This window comes from Anser anser, assembly GCF_964211835.1.
Source record: "Anser anser genome assembly, chromosome: 21".
NCBI lineage: Eukaryota > Metazoa > Chordata > Aves > Anseriformes > Anatidae > Anser > Anser anser.
In genome coordinates this window covers 6,641,790-6,669,138 of record NC_139742.1, presented here as the reverse complement: position 1 = coordinate 6,669,138, position 27,349 = coordinate 6,641,790, and the positions used below count along the sequence as shown (strand labels likewise).

At 42.3% G+C, this 27,349-nt stretch overlaps 2 protein-coding genes across 13 annotated transcripts in view; both read right to left on the bottom strand.

Moving 5' to 3' along the window:
- The window catches only part of SPTAN1 (spectrin alpha, non-erythrocytic 1), a 51,065-nt gene extending 38,023 nt beyond the window's left edge, over positions 1–13,042 (bottom strand). For 7 of the 11 annotated variants that reach the window (XM_083807899.1, XM_083807903.1, XM_083807902.1 and 4 more), the window contains exons 1-4: positions 12,891–13,042; positions 3,969–4,208; positions 3,218–3,343; positions 726–866 (exon numbers count right to left, since the gene is read on the bottom strand). In XM_083807899.1, the coding sequence (XP_083664025.1) occupies positions 726–866; positions 3,218–3,343; positions 3,969–4,205 (504 nt within the window). In that variant the 5' untranslated portion in view covers positions 4,206–4,208; positions 12,891–13,042. Of the gene's footprint in view, positions 1–725; positions 867–3,217; positions 3,344–3,968; positions 4,209–9,886; positions 9,938–11,798; positions 11,843–12,890 lie in introns of those variants that run through there. The other 4 variants (XM_083807908.1, XM_083807909.1, XM_083807900.1 and 1 more) reach the window with 1 other exon arrangement.
- Positions 13,043–15,101: 2,059 nt separating this feature from the next.
- On the bottom strand, positions 15,102–27,151 carry GLE1 (GLE1 RNA export mediator). 2 transcript variants are annotated; one of them, XM_083807898.1, is made up of 16 exons: positions 26,925–27,151; positions 25,925–26,146; positions 24,994–25,119; positions 24,597–24,745; positions 24,370–24,430; positions 23,359–23,613; positions 22,362–22,584; positions 21,993–22,105; positions 20,898–20,967; positions 20,398–20,540; positions 19,323–19,513; positions 18,702–18,831; positions 18,266–18,370; positions 17,133–17,215; positions 16,891–16,954; positions 15,102–16,215 (listed from the first exon to the last, which is right to left on the bottom strand). In XM_083807898.1, exons 1-16 carry the CDS (start codon positions 27,018–27,020, stop codon positions 16,147–16,149), a joined length of 2,100 nt encoding a protein of 699 aa, XP_083664024.1. In that variant the 5' UTR covers positions 27,021–27,151; the 3' UTR covers positions 15,102–16,146. The 2 variants fall into 2 exon arrangements, with proteins under 2 accessions (XP_083664024.1, XP_083664023.1); XM_083807897.1 differs by lacking the exon at positions 26,925–27,151 and adding an exon at positions 26,591–26,803.
- Between the last annotated feature and the right edge of the window lie 198 nt (positions 27,152–27,349).

The following is a 27,349-nucleotide window of genomic DNA, read 5'->3' as shown; positions in this document are numbered from 1 at the left end:
ATTTTTAGATTGTTTATGGGCTTTTGCTATAGGCTTCTCATGCAAGATTTCTTTATGAAAATTGCATTGTCAGATTCTGTAACAGTTACACAAGGTTTAATGACTGAACCCACAGTGACACAAAATACCAAACTATCATTAAGAAAACCCAGATGATTGTTTTGTGGCTTTTCTTGATATTGTGGTTTGTGGTCTGTTTCCTCAGAGTTCAAAGAATCAAAAGCCAACAGTTCTCTTGTAGCAAATGGCCTTACAATGTGCCTCTAAAGACATTCCAATCATAAGAAATTATGTACATAGAGCTTGCTGGCATGCAGCTTGCTGGTTAGGCTGGCCACTTTCTATAATAAATCATTGAGGATATTAATAACAAAAATTTGCCTTTACATGTTGAAGATTTCCCTTACGGGAAACTTGAATTTGATTGTTATGATAATTATGAAGGTCTTCTTAAAGCAAAGAAGAGACCTGATTATGTTTAGCTATGCTCTCCAACACGCAGGCTTCCTCTCTTACTCTAGTACCTTTTTTTAGTGGCTGCAAAAGAATACTGGTTTGCAGATGTACTGCTTATACAATATAAATAAACTAAATAAAATGTGTTGGTGCCTTTAAAAGCTTTCTTTGGCTACCTGAACTCCAGCAACTATATGTTGATAGAAAATTTCCATACAAATGCATCAGATTTTCCATCAAGAACACAGAAAACACAGGTAATAATATACCTTGTCATTGATCCAGTCCAAGACATCTTCACATTCCCGTAAGTACTGCACCAGCTTTTGTGCTTGCAACAGTTTGACTCCCTTCTCTCTCATTTTTTCCAATAGCAATTCCCATAGCCGGTGCAGCTCCTGCAGCCGAGTCTAGAACAATAGGATGCTGATATTAAAATCCTGTAGCAGATGAGATTAAATTTATTCCCTTCTGGTTCTTAAAATAAGATTTTTTTTCCCCAAAGTTTTATGTTCCTAAATCTTACATTAGACAAAGGGTGGAAAAACCTCATTAAGTTTTCATCTCGAGTAATTAGTTTTCAAATGATATGAAATGATACAACAACACAAAGTTAGAAATTACTGAACCGAGCATTCTTGTTTCAAGTCAAACTTGCGCCACTTTACAGTATTTTCACCGTTTCTCTTAGCACCAGTCAGCTAATATATTTAGCCAACAGTGTTAAGTAATATAATACTGAAGTGCTAGGAGCAATTACTAGGTTTAATATTGAGTCTTTATGGCTACACTCTGCCTTCCAAAACATTTGGGAGCGACTATATATTTTATAGACAATTAAAAGAAAAACCACACTCCCACACAGGGACACAACTTGCAAAACAGGAAAGTATCTGCTCCACCCAGCATCTCTAACGCTTTGCTCATCTAGATCTGAAACTTGAAAGTCACGCTAGAGAAGCTTTTGAACATCGAGCATGGGTGGATACTTCTTTAATCCACTTAGAAAGTTCAGTTAGGTAGGTCTCAAGGGAAGAAAAAGCCCACACTACTTGATTTCCTAGCACTGCCCCAAAGGATAGTGCAAACTGTCAGCCAAGGAAGAAAGAAGATATCGCAAACAGAAGTTGCACTGCACAGCCAGAAGTTTCACCTACTCGTATGTGGAGCCCAACTTGGGTGGCAGTTACTATTGGGCGCTGTGCAGTCCTGTACGGCGTGAAAGACTGAACCATTAAAAAACAAATTATCACTCCAAACAGAACACGAGTAAGAACTGACATTGAGCAGCACAGCTAAGATGCAGCATTATTTAAGGTCACTCATCCAAAAGCACTTCTTTTTTTTTTTTTTTTTAATATTTGCAGTATAGATTACGTGGTCACAATGAGATTTCTAAAATTATCATTACTTTAGAGTGTTTTATTAAATAAAGTATGAAAAAGTATTTCCGCTTTCCTTAGTCACTACTCTCATAATTTCATTATGCGTATGAAAAGGTCTCAGTTAAGTTTTGATAATCACTACAAAAATACCACAGGTGTTTTTCTTTTCAAAAGTTAAACCGGCTCACATCCAAAACATATAAAAGAAGATTATTTAAATAACTCTAAGTACACTTTTTTTTTCCACTAAAGAAAAATGCAGACATAGGCAACACCGAAGAAAGTTCACTGAGGCCCAGAAACAGCAGATCTAACAAAATTAGCCCTAGAAAAGAAGTTGCTATACAAAACAAAAATTAGCTTTTACTTGTGGGGTACGTGCACGTATGCACCTGCACACATATATGGGAAAAAGAAAACCCTAATAATATCCAGAGAAAAATGAGAATACATAGAAGAAGGAAAAGAGTAGAAGGCAACTCTTAAGGCCTTATTTAAAAGGTATAATTGTTCAAACCTTTAAAAATAGTGATTATCACTTAAATATTGTCAACTGTAATCCTGCCTAGTGCGGCGATGAAGATTTTAAAAATGCATGACATTCCATTGCACAGGTTGGGAGATTCAGGAAGAAATTAAAAACAACCACAGATCTCAGGAAGGATCTGAAGGAAGCTCACTGCCCGCTACTGCGGAGGCACCTGTCCTACGAGGCTTTCCCTGCTGCACAATCAGGGCAGACAGGCCTCTATACTTGGAGCTCATACAAAAAGCTGCGGAATGCAAATTCAAAGAAGGTCAGACGTACAGCCAGTACAACTGAAGCACAAGGTTAAGATCAGCAGAGACCTGGTCTGGGCCAGATCAGACAAATTAAATCTCTGAAGTTTACTGATGAGGTTGTGTGTATTACTTTTAGTTATTATTGCAGAAAATTAAAATGTTATATAAGCAAAAAATGCATTTCTTTTTTTAAATCTAAAACTACGCAACATCCCTGACATCAGGCCCTGTGAATTTGCTGCTTCTTGATGGTGTGCCATTTTGGGAACAATCACAAGCATAATTAATCATCTGCCTTGTGACTTTCAATATGTCTTTGAATTTCTGATGATTTTCCTGTCCAAGTTCCTGGACTCGACAGGCAGACAGTTCACTTACAATCTGGATCCAAAAAAAGATAAGAGCTTGGTGCTCAACGGAAGAGAGAAATGTCTGTAAAGCTTTTGAAATACAAAGTCTCTTGCGATTTCACTAATCAAATTATCTGTAGAATTTTTAAAAGTGTTTTCGAACATAGAGCTATCTGTGTAACCTACAAAAAGTCTTCAAGGAAAAGCCTGGAAGATGGGAAAAAAAATCGTTTTAAAACTCACTCGTATGGTTTCAGATGCAAAATGGCTTTCATTGATCATCTGATTTCCAGTCTCGTCCAGTTTAACAATGGCCCCTGAATTGGCCTGCACCTCGGCTTCAAAGGCTTGGTGCTTCTGCAGCTTTCCCTGCAAACAGAACATCAAAGAACATGGCTGAGATCTGGTGCACGGCCCTCCTCCGCATATCCCAGCATCAAGATTTTTAGTGTATTTTGTGCATATTTAGTACTGAAAAACAAACAATAAAATAACACAGTTGAAGTCATAGCTGTACCATATGTTTCACGGGCGGATACAAGCATCCCAAATTTTAGATATTTTGTTATTGTATTTGCTCTTGTACATCAGAGTGTTCAAACATCTGAGAACCCATCAGCTAGCTCCACCCACACAAGTTAATTTTCTACAAATATCTTTTTTTGTGGAAACAATAAGAATTATTTCACATTTATTTACAGAGCCAAAAAGCCCAACAAATTCTAGGATTAATCCATGGTGGTTTTACACTACGATGCACTGAATAACTTTTTCTACTCTGATTTAGCATATAATCCATTATTAGAAATACTCCAATTATATCAGCAAAGAAACTGGGTTTTTGAAGAACACTTTGCAAGGCTGCATGTATTTGCATCCATCTTTCTTCACCACTCTCAGATCAAGCTACATTTATGCTTTTGTTCTGTCTATTCCAGTTGACCTGGTATGCCCTAATATTAGTCGCAGAACATAAAATGGCAGTAGGACTTGCCTGTAAATTGCTTGGGTCTTTGTAATTTTCATCAGATGCTATCTGGAGTTTCTCTTGGATCCATTTTTCAAGCTCATCTGCATCACGCTGGAAAAACTGGAATCGATAAGAATCTTCAAGTTTTTGGCGCCTGAGAGAAGATAGTTCCTTGAACCTGTGGTAACGGTCCAAAACTTGTTGACGCCTTTCTTGGATGTCTTCTGCCGTTTCCAACACTTTCACACCACTTGGATCCATTTTCTGAAAGCCAAATAAACCTCAGTTAACATTCTGTTTGTATTATAAACCAAAGGTAGGGTAGGAAGAGATCCATGAAAGAAGAACCTGTTTTTTTTTTTTGTGTTTTTTTTAATCACACGTGGTTTACTTACAGTCTTACTCTGTGTGTTCAGATATGTACATAAAATATAAATATTATACATACAAATAAGTGAAAACACACTTCTAGCAGAAAATCATAGGAAAAGAGGATTTACAAAGGCATTTAACATCGACCTGTCTTAGAAAAATATGGCTGCTGTATATCGGCCATCTCAAACTGTGTTATGCAAGCATCCAACACAAATTATAAAATGTGCTTTAAAAATGTGTTTGTGCACATGTGTATATACGTCTGTGTATATATATATATACACATAGATATATAAATGTAAGATGTTTCTTGTACATCTAGTACAATGTGGAAACATTTTATTTAAAATACTGAATATAGATAAATTTAATAATATATATGACTATTCCTTAAAGGACAGCTAACCGGTCCACGTAAGTACACATATATATACATATATATACACATATATACATATATTATACATGCATATATATACACGTGTGCAATACATCTACCCCCTGCTCTCTCAGACAACTAAGGAGTTATGAACCCACCCTGCCACTCCCTACACAAGCTTTCAAAAGCCAATACTGAGACTCACACTGCGTTTCGCAGAGCTGATGTTGTGAGCAGACAAGGAATTAAAGGAGCACTTTGTATACCTAATGATCCTGCCGACTGCAAACCCTCATGCACTGCTTTACACACTACAAGCTGGTATTTTTACCGCAGGCACCAAAGAACTGACTACTGCTCTGCTTTATCTATCTAGGGTTCTGTTAAAATTGGGATAACCTTCCCTTTTTAATTCCTAAACATTCAAAACGCAATTTGATTTTCAATAAGAAGCGTACGCATTAGGACAGAAGCGTTACACCAATTAAAAAGCAGACTCACTACGGTCACTGGAGTTTGGATAGTGAGGCAGTCGTTTGCCAACCCGCTGTGCATATCAAGAAGCTGTTGCAACAAACACTCCGCGCGTGAACAATCGCGCGGTTGATGTCTGGGTGTACAAGTGTTTACACGGATAGCTCAGTCAATGCTTTTATTATAAATGTTGTAAGCACCGAACTAAATGTGCTTCCCATCAATGCTATCAAGTAGAAAGAAGCAGCAACGTGTGGAAGTGCACATTGAAAGACACAGGCGAGCTCTAAACTACGCTGTTAGATATTCAATTACGTTATTTAGTCGTTAGCTAGCCGCACGCTTTAATTAGACCCATATCTTGCATAATGCTACGAAAAACCCCACGGGCTGGAACGCTATCTACAGGGCCATGTTTGCTGTTCGGTTTCCAAGCACTCGTAGAGGGCCCATCTGATAGAAGGGAACATATGGGGGCGAGCTCACACGTCCCCAGCTCCCTCCCCGCAGTCCCACCCCGCGCAGGGCAGCGTTTCGGCAGCAGTTGTTACTCCGGTGAACTCTGAGCCCCAACTGCATTGCGGCACTTGGAAGGAAGGAAGGAAGGAAAATTCAGCTTTGTTTTCTCCTCCGGGCCTGCGTGTTTCATTCCTTACTGCCAAAAGGGGCAAGGAAAATACAGTCTGTGGGGGCTGTGCCGTATAAATGCAGTTCATCTGGGTTCATCTGGCAGCGGTACCAATGGCTCCACTTGATTGGGGTATTGGAGTTTTAAAAGACCAGACTGTGAACATAGCCTGAGCTCAACCACAGCTCAGTTTTCCTGGGAAAGCGGCTGTTTCAAGCTCTGCTTCATGCTGCCTTCCCCTACAGACAGACAGCAGGCAAGAAAACACAGTTATTACTAAAAAACTTCCTTGCCCGTGCTGCTACATTGTGTTTGAATCCGGCAACTCTTTTATTTTTAACAGAACAGTGTTCAGGAAAAACAAAGTGGCAGACAGCCCAAACACCCCACTGTATCCTATCTTGCCCCTTGTTCTGGTGAAGGCCATTACCAGGAAAAAACGAAACCCCGCTTGGTCTTAGGAACGCCGTGCAGTCAGCTTGTATGCCCGTATTGGAAACAACCCCCACAGGCCAAATTATTTCAAATCGCTTTAAATTATTATTTTAAATGATTAAATTAGATTATTTAAATTAGTAAGTCATTTAAATTATTTAAATTGCTAAACTATTTTACATCAGAAGAAAGAAGGAGGCCTCCTGCGCTTTAGCCCGGTAGCTGCTTTGCCTCTCACCACACAAATCATGCAATCTGGCCCATCTTTTTGCTGGAATTGGTTAAAAGAAAGGCTCCCTTTATAACTACAGCAAGTCGAGCTAGTCAATTGTAAAAGAAGTGCTTTGGTCTAGCAATAATAGACTGTTCTTTCCTGCAGCAGATCAGCTGACGTCAGCGAGCGGCCGCGGTGCCAAAACGCGATCAGCAGTCACTGGGGAGCTCTGAACTCCAAAGTCATCGATGCTGCAGAGTGGTGCAGCCTACCTCCGGCGCTTCCAGGCGAGAGCTGCAGCATCCCCCTGGAACACAAAGCCATTCTCCGAGATGTTTCTAAGCCTTTTCGGTTCAACTGCATCACCTGGTTTTTAGCCTAGAGAAGGCTCCGGGGAGACCTCAGGGCAGCTGCCAGTGTTTAAAGGGGGCTGCAGGGAAGCTGGGGAGGGTCTCTGCGTCAAGGAGAGGGCCGACAGGACAAGGGGGAACGGCTTTAAGCTACCCAAGGGTTTAGATGAGACACAAGGAAGGAATTTTGCACGGTGAGGGCGGTGGGGAAGCCTGGAAGCACCTGAGAACAGGGCTCCGGGCAGAGTACATGGGGGGAGAGGGGTCCGGTGGGCGACCCATGAGCTGCCCCCAGCCCAGGACACGCTGCGAAGCCACGCTCTGAAAGGCTCGGCCTTCCTCCACGACACAGCTGCCCTCCCAGCAGCACGGCCATCGAGAAGCGACAGCTTACCCTCGGCCGCGGGGGCACGCGCAGCCTGTCCCAGAGCAGACACGGCCCCACCCTGCCGCCGGGCGCAGCCTGCGCCGGGCCGATAAGCCTGGATAGAGCCCGAGCCCCGGGTGCCATGGGGAGGCCGGGCCCGGGGCTGCTGCTGGCCTCCTGCCTCCACACCAGCAGGGCCTCGCTGCGCGGGGCTGTCTGCCACCCCGCGCTCGTGCTGCAGGAGCAAGTTTGGAAAGCTGCTCAGCGCTCACGTCTCGCCAAAGGGCGATCAGAAACGCTTCGGTGCGCTGTTGCAGTGGTGTTTTTCAAAAAAAAAAAAAAAAAAAAAAGAAAGAAAAAAGTCTGAGTAGATTGAAGCCAAAATCTGAAGAAGGCAGACCGGTAACAACCGGACTGACCGCTCTCACCCTTGAAGCCCAGACGATTAGCCTTCCCCAAGCCGTACAAATTGCCCGCTGAAACGCGGACGGAGATACACAGCTGCGGCTATCGACAGCCACCGCAGTGCAACAGCGGTGATGTCAGCAACATCATTCACGTTGGGCAAACAGCGGCGGCGAGGAGGGTTAGACAGGAATTAGAGCGATGCCAGCAGGGCAGACATAGAAGAGATGTCAGCATTTCCCCCACCAAAACATCGGGAGGACGTTTCGGGGATTTAAAAAGTCAAATGTGACACGCATCGGGCGCTGTGCAGTAGATTTTGGCGGATTTTTAAAAACAATAACATGAGGCTTAAAGAATTAAACCACTCTGCCTGAAAAGCAATCAGATATCCATATATAAAGATCGCTATCTGAAGATGTAGTAAAATAATGACTTTCTGGTAAGACAAGTCCTGATGCGTTACGCGCATTCAGCACCCGTCCCTGGTGAGCCTGCAGTGAGCGCTTTGCTTTCCCTGCCCAAACACTCCCTGCTCCCAGGCATTTCTGGGCTCCTCGCACACTTCTGGGCTCCTCGCTGCCTCCTGTCACCGGAGCCGCCAGCCCTGCCATCGGCCACTCCCTCCCTGCTGGGAGGGGAACGGATTGCTCATCTCTTTTCTCGAAGCGAAGGAATGCGAATCCTGATCTTGGAAGCGAAAATAACCTTCGTGAGGAAAGGACGGAGGGGAAAAAGCAGGACGCGCTTCTCCCATTTGCATTTGTTCTGCAGGCAGCTTCCTCAAACGGCCGGGTAAGAAGCAGACCGCTAGGTACACCTCGGACAAAACCACCGTGACTGTTTGATTTAGTGCTAGATCAGTTTGTGTGAGTACTGCAGGTGAATAAAGGAGCTTCTGGAAGTACCTACTGGCTGCTGCTGCTAAGAAGGGAGCTGCAGAAGCATTCCGGGCTATGAAAGTAACCGGAGGACGGCCTATCATACACCCTATCCTGCAGATTTGCAATGCTACTGAAAGAAAATGAATGCACATTCGTTTGGTTTGTTATGAATTTAAACCTGCAATAAAGAAACGTCAAGGGGATACGTGCAGCAGAACCCTGCGTCCCACCACTCCTGGCTGCCATCACAGGTCTCCTAAAGACTGCGAAGCCCAAGGCAGAAAATCGAGTGCCTCGGTACAAAAAGGGAGACGTGCTGAAGTCGGTGCTTAATTCCTCAGCCTCATACAAACCAACCGCAGTGCAGCTGAAATCCTCACATGCCCCAAAATTTGAGTTTGCATTACAGGGACATACAAACTGTGGCATTTAAACAAAGGTACAAATCACATTGGAACTGAAGCAGGTTGCAAACCCGGTGACTGAGGCTGATTAGAGGGTTTGTGCACAGCCTTAACTGTGTACTTCTGAAGCCTGGAAGTCGATTACAGACCTGCTCTTTTAGGCATTCAGTCTTAACATTTTCATTCCACTATTCAAATAAGAGCAGCTAAATCAGAGAAGCTGCATTAGAGACAGCCGAACCGCCTGTCTGAATTTGGTGCCTTTATGTTCGAGGTGTTTGGGTTTGGCTTTGTTTTCCATGTCAGACCTCTGACGAAACCATGCAGGGCTGGCAAGGACTGCGTGCTGCTCCCAGGCTCCTCGGAAAGCAAATCACCTTGACTGCATTGCAGAAACGCAGAGCTTACAGGTAATGGGATATTATATAATTTATCCAGCATTTTCTATCCCTAGTTAGCATCTTTTCTTTATAATTTTAATTGTAGCACGTTTGCTATCATTTCCAGATAAAATCTCGTAGCTTGTGTTTCCCAGGTGAAGTCTGAGCTTGGTCCACACATCCTATTTATTTCACCATCACTGAACTGAGAATGACACACACGAGCAGCTAGAGCACAGGATGGGGATTATAAATCTGTGCAGGTGGATGGAACGGGAACCAAAGCTAACTTTAAATGTTCTGCAATGTAAATCTGATCGTGGCTGATTTTTAGATGTTACAACTAAAAAGATATTGCTCAAGAACTCTTTAAAACAAAAAGCTCTTACAAAATTAATCCACACCAACAGCCTGAACGTGTTGAATGTTCAGACACCATGAAATGTTCACACACCATGCATTACACAGAGAAATTAGAAAATTCAGAGCATTAAAGGAAAGTCAGATCGGACTGAACACTGGAGTACAAATAAATCGTACGCTATATAGGACAAACTCCCAGATAAATGGCTTTTTGTTACAAACAGGTCATTGCAATAAAGGCAGGCAAGTGTGGCAATGACACTTCATGCATTACGTGAAAATACCTGGACTTTGACTTTACGAAACGATGACAACATGATGGAGGAATGCAGAGTCTGAAAGGGAGGGGGAAATCGAGATAACATTCAGCTAACTACAAGTGGAAGGACATAGCTCAACTCATTTTTTTTCTCTCCAAAATGCATATTCCGTCACAGCACGCATTCCATACTTTCCTTTTGGTTCCTTGCCACATAACACAACTTGGCATTATTGTTACGCAAGCTATTGCGAGCAACAGACCTCCCCATGCAAAAAGGTTACAATTATCAGCAGGAAAACTTAATTACTTTGGTATGTGCTAACCTTTCCAGTTAATTAAAAAAGCAAACAAACAACAACAAAAAAAACCTGTAACAATCTGAAGGTCAAAACAGAAAGTAAAGGAAGTTATCTGGACTTGGCAAATGACTCTTCTTGCTACACAGTAATCAAACGGGGTGGCTTAATTTAAAGACACAAACTCAGTGAGAAGGTTTTGAATATATATATATATATCTACAAAGATGTTTACTTTCAATTGCTACAGTAAAAAGGAAATGTAGCACCTGCAACAGAAGGTATTCTTTGAGATGGCTCGTTACATAGCTGTTAGGTGTACCTAATCCACTAAATATTTAGCTGAAAACTTCCTGCATCCCCTAACTCTTGTTTTCCCCATGAGCGCACTGCAATCCCTGAAGCAGTTCATGGACGACCGCAGTTCTGTGTCTGTGCTTGCTGAGGCTGCTGCATATCTCTCCTGGCATTTGCATAGCTTAACGTGTATCAGTTGCAGCAGAGAGAAGGCAGCTTGCCACCCCATTTGATCCACGGTCAGCAATGGGAACACAATGCTGGACGACGCTTGGCAATCCCCATTGACAGCATCTGCAGTCTGCTCCACCCCATTTTTCTGCTGCCTACACTTCAGGGACAAATGGAAAAAACAAACTCCCACACTACACTAACATGGAGCAGGGAAAAGGGAGGAATTCATATCATTTCCTCTGATACCAGGGAAACAACTAGTTCCCCTCAAAAAGCAATGTATTTGTGAATGAAACAATGGAACCCCTTAAATATATTAAGTACATAAGAAGACAACGATACTAAGCTATTTGCTTTAAATTACTAGGGTTAGTTATAAATGTAGTAGTTGAGAAACAGGGGTTTCACACCAGGAGGTAACACCCTGTCTTAAAGAGATGCATGGCTTCTGTGCAAAGGAAAAACATGTAAAGAAGGCTGAAAAGGCAGTCTTTGACATTTGGTATTTGTTATTACATTTTTTTAAAATTAAAAATACAATAAATACGTTTAACTTCATCTACTATGGATCTCATAGAAGCATAACCTCTAAATCTGATTAAAAAACAACAGAAATTCAATTTAAATCCAACCTGTCCAGATGTACTTTTCTTCCCCCCAGTATGAACGGAAATAAATTACTTCATGTGAACAATGTAACCTGCTATCCTGGTTCAAGTATTTTCCACAGCTTAACAGTTCCAGTACTACAGTTACAGATCCTGCACACAATGCAGCAGAAAACATCCTATTTTCTAACCTTTTGTTCCTTACCTACAAATCGTGCAGAGCAAATAATGACAAATGAAGATTTCATGGAAGGACAGATTGCTAGTCGCATTTAAATGCACAAAAAAAGCCACACAACGTGATTTAATATTTGTTTTGAAAAAATCTGAATCCCTGACCAAGGCCTTTCAGAGAATAGTCTTTGGAATCTTCTGGCACTTCTCTCCAAACAAAACACCAAAAGAAAATAGATTATCTTTTTTTTTTTTCCAGAAAGATACCGAACCATTCCAGGCCTTTTTTTTTTTTTTCCCCTCATGTGTTCATTTGCCATCTCCAGACAACTGCTGTTCAGAGCCTATTTAAATATGTATGAAAGACTGCTGAATTGTCACGTACATTTCAGACTGGAACACGTACTAAAAATCCTAAACAGCCGACATGGACCTGCCAGAAAAACGATACATGCAATAAATGCTTGCGCTCTCCCTTAAATACCAGGGCAGCTGATTACCTCAGTGGCACGTATTGATGAACTGGCAATGTATTTGTACCGTTCCAACCCCAGAAGGGTGGGCAAGGAATCTGGGGAGGGGGAAGACGGTCATTTCTTTATGTTAAATAAATAGAGAAATAAAAAGGCAAGGAGAGGAATAGATACTGTTGTGTTTTTTTTTTTTGAGGGAAACCTCAGCGCTTGCCCTGCATCTGGAGGGAGCGGAGGCTGGGGGGCTTTTATGTGGGGGGGAGGCTTTTTTTTGAGGGGGAAGGTTTTCTGTGAGGGGGAGGCAGGTTTTTTTGGGGGAGAGGCTTTCTGTGAGGGGGAGAAGATTTCGATGGGGGGAGGCTTTCTGTGAGGGGAGGAAGGCTTTCCGTGAGGAGGGGAGGATTTCAGGGAGGAGGCTTTCTGTGAGGGAAGGCTTTCGGGGGGAGGTTTTCTGTGAGGAAGGGAGGATTTCGGCGGGTGAAGGCTTTCTCTGAGGGGAGAGGCTTTCTGCCAGCGGCCCCCCGGGCTCTGCCGTCCCCCTCTCCCCTCACGCTGACCTTGGGCAGGGCCGGCCGGCTCGAGGAAGCCATTGCCGGTGCCCCGGCCCCGCCGGCTTTCTCCTCAGGAGCCGGGAGCGGCCGGGCACGGCCGGGGGCTGTCCCCGCGTTACCCACCCCGGGGCGCCGGCCGAAATTCCTGCCGCCGCCCGAGGCTGCCCGGGGCGGATCCCGGCGCTCCCCGCCCGCCTGCCCTTTATCCGCGCCTCGCCCCGGGGCTGCAGCCCCCCACCGGGAGGGGGGTTCCCGTCCCTTCCCCTCCCTTCCCCTGAGGGGCGAGACCCCCCCCCGGGCGCTACAGGAAACCGCCGTGAGGGGCGAGTCCCGGCCGCGGCGCACCCGTACACCTGTCTCCGCAGCGGCGGAGCGGGGCGTGACGGGGCGGTGGCCCGGTTTACCCGAGGGAGGTGGGAAGAAGGCGAGCGCGGCGCCCAGCCGCAGCCTCACCGGGTCGGTGCGCAGCTCCCGTCCCGCCGCCGCCTCCCCTCCGCCGCTACGGCCGCCCCGCGCTGCCCGCGCCGGCCCTTTTATAGAGCGCGGAGGTGACGTCAGCGCCGCAGAACGGGCGGCCAGCCGCGGAAAGGGCCGAAGGGCTTCGGAAGGAATCGGAGGGAGGAGGGGGAGGAGGGGACGGCCCCACCCACTCGAGCGCCGTAGAACGGAGGGAGTGCGCATGCGGGGAGGAGCGGAGTGAGCCGAGGGGCTCCGGAGAGTGACGAGGGGTTCCGGAAATTGCCGAGGGGCTCCGGAAAGCGCCGAGGGGCGGGGTAGGGCGCCTGAGGGCGAAGGCCGAGTGGTGGCCTTTCAGCCCTCCTGTCCCCAAGCCATGGCAAACGTTCAAAATAAAAATAAAAACAAAAACAAGTGAGATTGGAAATCATTTTAATTAGCGCAGCAGTGGGGTCTTCTGCCCCCCTTTTCAGTCCCCGCATGGGCCAGGTTCCTGCTCTCACCGCAGAGCTGCTGTAGATTGTGAAAATTCAATCGATAGGCCCGACTGCAAGCAGCAGCCTCAGCAGCTTTCCATTATTAAATATATATATATACACAACATAGATATGGTTAAGGCTGTCTTTTTGAAGTAGCCCGCAATGTCAGAATCACAAGCTCGACAAGGGCAGAACATCAAAAGGGTGCACACAGTTGTCAAAAATCATCTATTTTTAAAAAGCCGATGCATAAATTCAAAGGAAAATGAGCCTTTTGTATAAAAGAGATATTTTAAATAGACACGGCAAATAAGGTTTACCCAAATCTCTGTTTTTTAGAGGCCTAGTAAAACAGAACTTCATAGGACCAACACAGCAAGCGGCTTTTAGTGATTTTGGAGTTAATAACGCTTTCTTTTATTAAAGGACTTAAATGGAAAAAGCACCCTGGCACTGATCTTGCATCAGAAGCCGTAGGACCGCCTCAAACTATTGTCTCTAAGGAAGAGTATGACTCACAGCAATTTTAATGCATCTGGTCCTGAGCACGCAGTATTTTCACATATGAGATGCTCTCACTTGTCATGTTTGATATGAATATGCATATGGTGCCATTTTAATATATGCAGAGGACCTTATTTGCACCACAACTTAACACCAAATGGCTAACATTCGAAGCTGCTAAAATAACAAAAACCAGAACAGCATGATACAAGTCAAGCACCAGCTCAAGCAGATGCAACCATAAGCTACATCTAAAAATAAATATTGATTTATTAGTTATTTAGAAGAGCACCCATTCAATTAAAAAAACCTTATTAATGTTCTTGAAATAGCATATAAATATCTGGATGCCCTTTACTGAGGTAGAAAGGGATACCATATATGTTATTAATGAAAATAGGTACTTATATTCCCCCCCCTCCACCCCCCCCCCAAAAAAAAATTAGTAAACCCCAGTACCTGTCAACCAAAATGAGGAAAGATTCTGTATCTTGTACATACCACCACATCCCCCCTTGTGTTTTGGCACAGGCAAACAATTGTTTCTAACAGACACTACCCATTACTATCTTGATAAAGCGAGTCTCCAACATAATTGCAGATATGCAAGATGTACTCATAACATCTCCACTCTATATATAAAAAAAAACTAAGCATTTTCAAGTATACTAATGAAAGTTGTAGTACTTACCTGTTAAAGGATACTGGAAGAAGATTTCCAGCATACCAGAACAATCACCAGTAATGTTAATCTAATGAATTCCAGTGTCACTTTACAAAATTTATACACCAAATACAAATTTAGTTTATTACCAGTCAATTTTAAAGTCAAAGTTCAAGGTTTTAAAAGCCTAAGTACCACAGTATATACATTACAATCTTTTCTCAGAAAGTTGGAGGGCTATGTAAAAAAAAAAAAAAAAAAAAAAAAATCAAATTCATTGTCATATGGCCCCCTAAAGTCCACATTCTACAGCTTCAAAATGTGAAACCTTTAGGATTATTAAAAAACAATCTGGTAAAAATAATAATTTTAACTTGTAACAGTATTTTGAAAAAAATCACGTACTACTTTCTAGAACTCTGCAGCAGATTTTCTCATCTTGGAGACTACCAAAATAGTTCAAGAACAGTGCAATACCCATCAAACAAATCTCCCACCACCCTGATCCCCCATGCTATGTATTCTCCAATAACTACAGAAAAAAGAACAAGCGACGTCAGATTAAAGAGGAAAAAAAAAATCAAACTTTAATATTAAATTTAAACAGATTTCTAGAATGAACTATTCTCAGAATAATCCACCATTGGTATAAAAGTATTACAGTACTTTATACATAAAAATAGCATAACATTGAAAAGAAATATATTTATATAAAATGGTCATTATAAAATATAATTCAATGCACCATAGGTAACTCAAGCATACCATTTCCCCCTCAAATGATGACAGAACATCAGCCAAAGTGTTCAAATGAATGCACTGTTTCACCGTTATTATTTTTTTAATAAAATTATTAGCTTTCATCCACTTAATGGATAGTGGACACAGAATTTCTGCAGTTTCAGGAACTCAGCTTTTTCTCCATAAAGTTACTATCCACACAAAGTTTTTAAAACAGTGAGTCTACCTCTCTTAGATCAAGAACGCTGCCTCTTGGAGCAAAGTTACATTCAACAGAGAGAAACGTTCACGATGCTAGGCCAAGTACCTTTTACCAGTCTCTCAGTAGTTTTAAATGTTGTTGCCACAAACAGGATGCAAGTATGTCAACACAACGGGAAGTGAATTACAAAAGCTTGACATAATAAATAACAAAAATAAAGTTTCACCAGTAGGTTTCTGAGACTGATTACTTTGTTAAGACTTCGTAAAGCTTTGAGGTATTTTCACTTCCGTGAACAGAACAGCACCGAGCAAATTTTCAGTCCAAGTGTTTATAGTGAAATCCAGAAGTTATCAGAATACTGTATGTAAACTATCTTCCACATGTTTAAACATATCAAGGAAAAACTCTCAGTTTTCCATAATCTACTATATAAAAACCTATAAAAATCCAAAATAAAGAACAGCTTTATCCATTTCCAACAAATGAAACCATATTTTGTTCTACGCAGCATAAAATTTACTGAATTACACTTTAACACACGGTTTGAATATAATCTCTTCATCCACCCAAATACAAAATGAATTTGTTTTGCCTCTATATGTAAACAGGAAGCCAGGTCTGACAGCACTGACATCCAGAGAGGAAGAAGTATATGCTGATTTATGACCTCCAAAAGGAAGACTGCAGAAAGCCCTTTGGTAATGGGATTTCCTTCTTCTGTAAACATTCCTAGTGAAGAGGAGACAACAACAAAAAAAAAAAATGAAAAAGAAATGGGTATCTTCATTTGCCGTCTCTTCTCAGGGATTTTGATAGCTCTTACTGCACACATTCAAAGCATTGCTAACAAAGTATCAAAATTTGTTTTGAAATTAAAGTACAAACTATGATAATAAAATATGATAGCTCTAGTTTAAGACAACATTCACAACACAAAGTATTCAACAGTTCTGCAAGTTTTCTCTAAAAAATACATACACAAAATACAATGCTAATGAGACGCTACAAAGAGCAGCTCAGAATGTCTCCTTCCTCATAATCTAATCAGGACAACATAAAAAGTAAGCAACCCACTGATGAAAATGAGCTGTTACAGAAATGACTCAGCAGAATCGTTCTCAGCCCTTGTATCTCCTCTCACTGCAACTAGTCTCACTGAACATCAACTATAACCAAAATAATTTTCCACTGAGAAAAACAGATGTGAGGTAAGAAAGAAGCAAGATGTTTGACATTGTAACTATCATTAAGACAATTCAGTAAGTGAAAGACAGGTTACATCATAGCTACAGGTCCGGACTATCAAGTGTGAGGCAAGCAGCGCCAGCATCAATACTGGAATGATGCATATATTGAATGGAGTGGAGGAAAAAGTCACTCTAAAACTGAAAAAAAATGCTTTACCTCCAAGAATTGCTTGAAACGTATTAAAGAGCCCATCTGTCCAGAGCTGGTAATTGCTTCAATCCTGCAGAAAGAACAGCATGTCTCAAAATCTATTTAGAAAGTTGAGTTTTATTTGCAAGTGGATAGGGAGGTGAATGTCAGAGATAGGAAAAGGTGGAAGAGTCTTTTAAGAGCAAACACCAAACACCCAAAAAGTAAGAACAAGGATTATTTCACATTCCTAAAAACAAATATCATACCTTGGGAAGTAGTCTTCTCGGATCAGCAATATCATTTTCCAGAACTGAACCTGATACTGTTTCATGAGAGCGTTACCACATACCTACGGTATAGAATCAGGTCTCAGAATAGCATAACACTTTCAATGAACCTGTTCAATATCGATCACTGAATATTTAATTCAGACATTAAGACAGATACCTATACCTACACTAAAACAAGCAAAGGTTCTAGATTGCCCTACTGCTAGCACAATCACCTTTTCTCATTGTTGACTGGGTGGTCATCACTAATACCAATTTGATGTTGTAATTCCTCTCACTCCAGCCTCCCTCAAAAATGAACAGCCTTCCCTAATACCATTTGCTAATGTATACTGTGGTCATTTACCAACCTTGATTAGTGCAGTATGTACTTATCAATTTTATTCATATAGCCAGTTTACAGAATGCCTCTGGTGTATTTTGCCTTATAATTTATTCTCTCTTCTTTACATTCTTTAGAAGGCATTTAATAAGCACAAAAGCTGCTTCTGTTTGATAATGCATCTCCCTTGACTCCAGCTTTGGCTCTTATTTAGGATAGCCATGTATCCTGGGATATGGATTAATATACGTAAGACTCTCCTTTCCAACCTGAAAAATCCATCCTGTCTTATGAAGTAATTCATCTGGAAAGGACACAGGACCTTACGTTCTGCATTGCATTGTATGAATTGGCGCCAAGTGACTAGCAAACCTTATTCTTAAAGGAGCATGCAACTATTTTTTTAAGGTTTCTGTTTTGTTTATTTAAAAGGAAAATATAACAACAGAAGTTGCACGCAGTCTAGGTAAACCAATTTTTTAAATCGTTCAACTCTAAGGCTGTATTAGCGAGAATGTGGAATTATGCATCTTCTCTTTGAAGGAAAATGGACAAGTTAAAAAAACTGTTCTTAAAAATCATAACAAACCTCACCTCAGTCAGTAATCCCTTCAGACACTACAGTGTCACCAGTTTAGATCCCTTTAACCAGCAATTCACCTATTTACTGTCTTGTCTCATAAAGCAATAATGACTTTTTTATTAAAAAAAAAGAAAAAAAAGGAAAAAAAATGTTTGTCATTTTCCAGTGTTTTGCTACTGCTAAGTAGGCTCATACATCACTGACCTCCAGAAAATCAAAAAGAAGTGTAGCTGTCACATCTGCCAGAGGCTCCATATTCAACATATGAGCAAGCCAGCGCCATCCATAACTCAGCCCATGAGGATGTGTCTATAAAACAATAGAAAAAACTAACCACCACTTGTTTTACAATATGCAAAGTGCTATTATCGAAACAGACAGTCTTCAAACTTCTTTTCACTTTTACAAAGTTATTTTACAATAGCCTTACATCCAACCTGACCGTTATGAAAATACCAAGAAAGTAAGTAAAGGTCTATGATACAAAGTACTTTGCATTGCCTTGTTTAATATGGTTATGACCATCTCTCTTCAAATATTATGAGTTAGTTTAGGTTCAGCTGCAAATCAAGTTTATAATACATTTAGTAGAGTCTTGGGATACTAATGGAGTTCTAATTATAACATCATATACGTATACCCCTTGTCTGTTTCCATAAGGCCACCGGAACTGAATGATAGCAGCGTAAAGACGAATCATTCCTGACATCCGTTTAAGAAAATGATCTTGCTCTTCAATCTTAGAATCCTTAACTTGATATCCAAGCATCCTAAGTATGAGAAGATGTTCCAGTATTAGGACAGCAAAACACATTCACACGAGTCCCTGCACTTCTCAATTTACTTTAAGTCAAATGTACTGAGAAAAGGATAATCCAAAACCATGTAAGAATTATTGCAAAGTCTGATTGTTACATTCTGGATCATATATTCCACTATTTTGCACCACACAAAAGCTTCAGGTTCTGTACTGGATATTTCAGGTCAAATCAAGCTATGGCTATCAACTGTTCTTTGAGAAGAACATGGAAGAAGAAGCAAAAGAGCATCCATTATCCCTAAAAACACTTCCAGAGGTTCTGAAAAACATTCTCCAGGGGTGCAGAATCAGGGGAACCGCACACTTGTGGGTAAACCTCCAGATTCTATGCAAGCACGTCACAGTGCCTAAGTACAGATGGGGAAAAGCAGAGTTCACTCACAAGAATACAGTCCTAGCCCTTGTTGAGTGCGTGCTGAAGAACTCCAGTAATAAATTTACCTCTTATACTCTTCCATAGAAGTCCCCTCTTTGAAGGCAGGGTAGAATGGCACAGAATATGGGCACTTTTTGTGTAGATGAGCTAAAAAGAGATCTCCGAATTGAGGGTGTATTTCCCAGATTCCTGACGCCACCGCTGCAATCGGAAAAGCTGCCTCACGGTGAGAAGCTACTTCTTCTTCTCCTTGACTCTGGAAGAGGGAAAGAAAAGTCTGTTCCCGCCCCTCCAAGACATTTCTCAGACAACAAATTGAAAATATCTTTTTGTTCCCTCTCCTCTGTTGTAATTAGCCTCTACTAATGTTTCTACGACTATTGTAGCCACCCATAAAAAAGCTGACAAGGCCCTGTGTCGTCAGCTCCCACAGAAGATGACAAACTTGGCTCAGGACACAAAAAAGGAGTTAGCATCTTCAGGCACAAAGTGCAAGGCTGCACAGATATTTTTACTCCAAACAACCATATTCTAATGTTTACAAATTCAGTCACAGTTTTACTCCATGGGAAATTTTTTTTTGCATGTATTTTGTCTCTGCACTGACAAATTAAAGTCTCAAACAACCCAAATTCACCAAATGAAGAATAGGAAAAAAAAAAAGCCAACTTCAAAAAGCAACTCAAACAATGATACATCATTTTTGGGAGGTGCTAACTGCACAGCAGGGACAGAAGCTTGACTCTTGTGCGCTTTCTTCTTTTTCCTCCAATTCTGCCAAGATGTAGGTTTTTGAGCATATGTACAGTTTTGTCATAGATCATAAATAACTACCAACCTTTTTTCCACTGTTATTATATCAAATTAGTTAAGATTATGCAGCGTGTAAGTCTGGAATTTAAAATAATAATTCCTCTTAGAAAAGATAAAACAGTGGAGGGAGAGACAAGAAAAGAGAAACAAAGTTCCTTCTTTGTTTTGTTGTGGTTTTTTTTAATTCGTAAAGCACTTTCTCTAATCAATATGAATATTAACACATGCCTAGGAATTTTGTTTGTTGAAGAGGGAGGACAATACCCAAAAGAGCTTCCTAAAGCACCAGCTACCTTTGCCACCCCAACAAAGAGAAGAGTTTCTCACCACAAATTTCTCTGCAAGTTTGTAATAAACAAAATCCAGACCCTGTGGATGCTGAGTCACTGATACATTTTGCCCTCCACTCCGAACAGACTTTCCAGAGAGTAGGTTATTGATCCTGTCAAATATCTCTCTCAGCTGAGAGCCTGTAAATATATCAGGAATGTATGGAGACAGAAGGTTAGGAAAAAGCAGACAAGCCTTAAAAAGATCACATCAACTGCACAAAAACTAGACCCACACCCTAAAGGGCAAGACGCCTGCAACTGCTCGTTTGCTACATCTGATTAAAGAAACTGAATTACGATGAAGCAAGAGGCTCCTCAGGGAGGCAACAGACTCTAAAAACAAAAGCAAGCACTGTTCTACAAAGATTTGGCCTCTTCCTACACCAGCTCTCTTCTGTAAGGGTGATTATAGAAACCTTGGATACACTGTGTTCTGCTAAAATCTTTACAGTAAAAGGCATTACAGTTGGATTGAGCTCTTTGTGTTTTCCTGACCTGCTATGCTAGAGATCTGGCTAACAGGGATTGTAGCTGCTTTCTGCAAGTCCATTTTTGTCTTCTTAACCTGCAAAACAACAACAAAAAACATTTTAAAAAACTTTAAAGGCAAGAGAATTGATCAAGGCTGAAAGGCAGAGTTTCACTGATGCAATATATACCTTATGGTCCAAATTCTGAAAGTAAGAATTCAGCCCTAAATCCTAACTCATCTTTAGCTGAATTAAATCCACTGAAAATACTACACAACCCAATCTCACGGAACTGAGGTCAGAATATTTATTTCCAGAATAGCTAGCATTTAATTTAACAGTTATATGTACCTAGAAGACCAGCAACAGAATGAGTAAAAAACTCTTCCTGAGACAGTAAGATGCCAGGTTCCTGCATCCACAATCTTTAAGAGCTGAAAACACCCCCAGAAGGCCAACAGTAGACAAGTGGGTTAGTTTTGCCTCAGGACACATCTATTGGATTTTCAGATGCACATAACGTACTGGGAGGAAAAGACAGAATGGGCAGCATCTAACAGGTTTTGTTTCATTTGCATTTTGAATCGATGTTCAGGACTTAAATGAGTAAAGGTTATTCTGCTGCAGACTGTATGACAAATGAATATAACTGAGAAACATTAGAAAAAAATAAAGTAACGTAAATGTTCAGAACCCACTGTTTAACATTTTTCTGTCTCAAGGTTTGAGTCACACTAAGATGTAAAGCACTCATTAAATCAACAGGAAAAAATCTCATGAAGAATGAATGATACATAAAAATGACAAAAGCAAGAGTGAAAAGTAATTCATTAGAAGCAGCATACAGCATTGTCTTTTAATACTCTATAGCAGTCCGATCCAGATTGTTAAAACTGCAGAAAATAAGTAATCTGCAGAATTTAAAAAGTAGGCTACAATTTTGCTCTACAGCTCCTGATTTTTGTGACAGATTAATATATTTTTTTCATTACTACTATGACAGTGAGGATGAGCAGACTTAACAGGGGCTGCTGCTAGAAATGTTTTTTATGAAAGCTCTCCTACTTCCACTAGAGATCAAGATAATCCCTCTTCAACAGTGTTAATCATTTGTTCGTACCTCACTGTCTTTGCAGTTGCTTATTGCACTGAAAGAAGCAGCACACCGGTTTGCAGCATCTTGAAGCTCCTGGTACCAACGCATAATACTTTTGTCTGTCTTAACTTGATGTCCTAATAAAAAAGAAAATAAATAAAATTAAAAATCAGGAGATTAACGAAGACCCAAAAATCTAGAACACCTGATTTAAGTCAGCTTATGCATCAGATAGTTTGCTGCTTGCCGTCCTATAACCATGTTGTTAGTTGTGCTAAAAGTTAAAGCTACGAGAAGGTACGTCATCGCAACAATAAGATGCCAAAATAGGATTTGGCAAAACAATAAGAAAGTGTATAAGGAGGAAACGGCAAGGGGAGAGTAACAACCAACCTTCCTTTGTCTGCTTTCCCCCTGGCAGCTGCGCTGGGGCACCGTTCTGAGCCTTCATCTGTGATTTTTTCTGTAACTCTTGTTGCTTCCGACTCTCTTCATCTCTCCTCTTTTTTTCTTCCACAGCTGCAGCGATTTCTTGCTGCATGCTGGATATCAGCCCCCGCATTTCCTGCAGTGCTCGTTCAATATTGGCCACATCCACTTGAGTAGGGAAACCTCTCTATCAAGAAACAGAGAAGGCGACAGAACATCAGTCTTTAGTTCCACTACATGTAGTCCAACAGTAAGAGCAAGAAGCCATTGAAGCACTAGTTTTCATATTATCCAGGAGCCAACTACACATTTTACCCTCTTTAGTGAAAATCTTTTTCTCCTTTATTTGTACATAAAGTTTGCCATAAGGGGGTCTTAGTCCATGACTAGATCTCACAAGATCTTAGGAAACAAAAATTAATAACACACTTTGACAAGTGGAACGGAACCCCAATGCAAAGACTAGATGGCTTCCTTTGCAGGAAGATACCCGTGACAATCTGGAACAGATGACGACCATTATTACAGTGTTTAATTTTTCAAGGTTTGTATCTCACCTTCACATAGAGAAAGTGTTTTTCATGGAAACACAGTTCCTGCAAAAAGGCTTGCTAAGATAGGAGTACCCTACCGCATTCAGTATTTTTCTTTAATAATTTATGAACCACTCCACTTCCGTGGTTGTCTCAAGAAGGAACTTAACAGCATCAAGAGCTGCACTACTTTAATAACAGTCTCTCTTGCAGAAATCCTTATGCATTTTTATAAGCCATTTTCACACAGCTAAAGTGTCAAAGAAGAGAATTTGCCTTTTGAATTAGCTGCTCTATAGGCCAAACATCTAAAAACATCTCTGTGACATGTTAGTTAACTGTCTCAAAACAAGCTGCCTTTGAAGACTATTACAGGGAGCTTTAAAAGGAAGAAGAAGCACAGTTAAGAACAACCCTAGAGCCACTACCTCACTAGCGGTGCGGATGAGTCCTGAAACCAGCCCACAGATCTGGTTGCCTCGACTACTGTATGCAGAAAGATCAATTTTTGGCAAGTCTTTGTGTCTGTAATTGGGATCAATCTGCTGGTTAAGCTGTAGCACTTCCTCCTGGATGGAATAAAGGCGACGCAGTCTTTCCTGGCCTTCTTCCTTACGTAAACGCTCCAGCTCCTCCTGACGCTGCCTCTGCTGCTGTGCCTCACGCAGTTTTAGGTTTAATACCTAGGGAGAGAAAGAAAATAGACACGGAGTTAAGCAACTCTAGCTTTACAGGTCCTTCCTGGCTTAATGAAAGGAACTGCACATGGGGAAAAACCAACCAAACAAAAAATTTTTCACCAGCTGTAGTCTGAATGTGGTTCTGAATACAGAAGTGCTACAGAAGCTGCAATAGCACGACTGACAAATTTTGCTGCTTACAGCATCCATGGAGCCTCAGGGCTGGAGAATAAGAGGTTCACAGGGAATCTCAGGACTGTTTGATTGCCATGGAGTTAGGAATAAAAAGATTCAGATTGAATCTTAAGACATAAAATAAGTATATATAAGTTTCCTCAAATGAGTTAACAGACAAAGTTCTAAGGATAGGCCTAAGAACGTCACAACGTGCTATTTTTATAAACAAGACCCCACCTCTATGGAAGTAGTACAGACAAACTAATCTTTAAAGAAAAACACCGTACCCATCAAGACAACACCTTGACCAATCATATAGCAGGAGCAAAGCCTAGTTCAAGCACGAACATCAGCAAACTTTGAATGGAAGTTAGTTCAGTTAAAGACTCCACTGTTCTGCTCCTGTAACGCATGTGCCTTCACTGAATTTCCACAACAACACAGCATGTGCCTGGTGCAGCACCAGAAAATACGTTCTCACCCCAGGAATACTATGTGTAGACAAATAAATCAATTGGTCTTTCCAGTTCCTACCAAGCAGTCATGCTCTTTTATGAAAGAAAACTGTTACAAGTCTCAGACCTTTGCTCTGTGTCGGTGTTCTTCTTTCAACTTCTCTTGCTGTCCCTGAGTTTCCTTTAAGCTAAAATACACATAAACACGGGGGAAAAAAAAAAAGGTCTATTAAAGACATGATCAAGAAAATACAAACACAAACACACAACAAGTTACTTTTAAACATTTTTAAGAATTAACCATCGCTTTGGTTAGATGCTATAGTATTTTAAGGATATTGGAGCTATTCTCACCTCTTCTCCATCACTTCTTGCAAATCTTGGAATTCCTGATGCCGCTTTAGCTCCTTCAGTTCATCAAAACGCTTCAGTTGCTCACTTGCAAGGTCATACACTGCCCTCACCATCTGCTCTTGCTGCTCCTGCCGCTGCCTGAGCCACTCCTGCAGATTGCACAGGTGCCAGAGGCACCACAATGTGATAACCACCACAATTCACCAGAAGAAAATACAAATGAAATTGCCTAGAAACAGCCAATGTGGTCCACTTGAGGTTATCCTAAACCTTATACAGTAAACAACTGCCCTGTTGTTTTAACCTGAGCACTGTTACCTCCAGCTATATGGCTCTCCTGTGAGTCACATACACCTCAGCCCCCCACCCCCTTATTTATTTATTTATTTTTTTTTACCTTTCCTTTCAACCTGTGCACCTCTTCATACATCCGAATACAGCCTTCAACTTCCGTAACTTTAGATGGAAGGAGTGTTGGAAGGACTTCTTGATCCATTTCCAGCAGACTAAGACCATTATTTCCCTATGTGGTCAGCATACGAGTAGAATCAGTGACTGAATATAGTATCAGAAATTCATGGAGGAAAACAAGTAAATCAAGTCTCTTAAACTGCACATTACATAGAGAAACAGACAAAGGAGTCAACCAACACATGAGTTTTAGAGTAGTTAAATAACACAGAAGCGTAATCTCATGATTTTGAGTATCTTCCAGCACCCACATGAGGTTGTGATAGTCGCTCTTCCCAATCAGTAAAATTGGCAGCAGATACCAATAGCCTCTAGGACTTTCACAAGGGCTCACTATCACCTAAAAAAGCCCCTAAAAAAGCCCCAAGCTCTCTCTGCATTCACTGAAGATGTTACACTGCAGGAAACCAAGACCAGTTTATACTTTGAATCATTCTTCAGGAAGAGCCACAACACATCTCAGTCATTCAGACTCCAGAGAAGAGACAGAAGAGCCTAAGAGAGTACTCACAGACTCTTACAACAGGCCTGATCCTACTCTGTGACCATATTCTTCCACATGGATGAATCCCATGCTACTAATCCACGTGATTATATCACGCCAAATAAATTTTCCTTAGTTATGGTGAAAAAGAGCTTGCTTTTGGCCTGCTGTGGAAGTTATTTCAGGAAGATCTTACCACCAATTTTATCATCCCCTGGCTATGCTAAAAAAAAAAAAACAGCTGGAAGCAAGCACGTTTTTTCCCCACAAATTAACAGAGCAGAAACCAACCTCTATCAGACAATTTACGGCAGTAAGTTAACATACTTTTTCCACATAGCTGCTCACATTCAGGCTATAATTAGAGAGCTACCTTTGTTTCACTCAGCACTGTAGATGAAAGTGGTGAAGAGCCCTGGTGGCTGGCAGACACGACCTTCTTGAGAGGTAGCTGATTTGTACGCGGAGTGTATTTGTTAGGTGTTGAAGTTCTGGAGGGTGCCATTTCCTGGTCTGACTGTCCAGCTATCCTGTCCAGGACCCAGCCAGAATAAGAGGATAGCATGAGAGGCGACATGCATCCTTCCAAGACATCCTTGGGAGAAAACACTTGTTGTGAGCACGAAGCACAGCAAGGAAGCATGAACAAACACAACTGAGAACACCTGCACGGGTCAGCAGGTGCCTCTTAACAGCGGCTCAGCATGCCACTTCCCATTTCTTCTGCCAGCTTTCACAGAATCACAGAATCGTTAAGCTTGGAAATCATTAAGCTTGGAATCCTTAAGGTTGGAAAAGACCTTCAAGATCACCTGGTCCAACCATTACCCTACTACCACTGTCACCACTAAACCCTGTCCCTCAGCACCACGTCCAACCTTTCCTTAAACACCCCCAGGGACGGTGACTCCACCACCTCCCTGGGCAACCCGTCCCAGTGCCTGACTGCTCCTTCTGAGAAGAAATGTCTCCTCATTTCCAACCTGAACCTCCCCTGGCACAACTTGAGGCCATTCCCTCTGGTCCTATCACTGGTTACCTGTGAGAAGAGGCCGACCCCCAGCTCCCCACAGCTTCCTTTCAGGCAGTTCCAGAGAACAATAAAGTTTGTCCTAAGCCTCCTCCTCTCCAGACCAAACACCCCGAGTTCCCTCAGCCGCTCCTCACAGGACTTGCGTCCCAGACCCCTCACCAGCTTTTCACCCCTTTCTCCCCGCTCCAGCAGGAGGCTCAGCATCACACCCCTTTCTCCCCGCTCCTTCAGGCAGCCGGACCAGGTCCCGGACCTCCCCCTTCCATCCCCTTCCCCTCCCCTCAGCCTCCCAGGGGAGCCCCGAGGGCAGCACGGAGGCCGGCGGGCGGCGAGCCCTCACCTCGTCCTGCAGCCAGTGGCGGCAGTATTTCAGGCGGCCCTTGCTGGAGTTGCGCAGAGCCGCCAGCGTCTCCCAGCGGAGCTGCCTGGCCTGCATGGCCGCGCCGCCGCTGCCAACGGCCCCGCCGAGGACCCGCCCCCGCTCCCGCTTCCGCTGCCGGGGCGCCACCGGCCGCGGGGCCCCTCCCCGGCCGGTCGTCACATAGGAAGGGGCCGGCCTCTGAGGGGGCGGTGGTTCTGACCGGTTTGCCCTAATTTTGTGCGGTCTGGTGGCGGAGGTGGGATGGGGAAGCGGGGTTGGGATGGGAGATGAAGCTGAAGTACCGCAGTAATTCCGCTTTGCAGGCAGGGGGAGAGGCTGCCGCAGCGGAGGCATTGAAAAGGTCCGGATTTTACTCGCCTGCATGGACAAAATGCCCCTGGACG

Coding starts and splice junctions, on each gene's coding strand:
- GLE1 (XM_083807897.1), bottom strand. CDS start 26,788: ATGCTGAGCCTCCTGCTGGAGCGGGGAGAAAGGGGTGAAAAGCTGGTG. Junction 22,106..22,361: donor GGGAAAGCAGACAAAGGAAG/GTTGGTTGTTAC, acceptor CTTTTTTATTAG/GACATCAAGTTAAGACAGAC. Junction 18,371..18,701: donor CTTATGGAAACAGACAAGGG/GTATACGTATAT, acceptor ATTGTTTTATAG/ACACATCCTCATGGGCTGAG.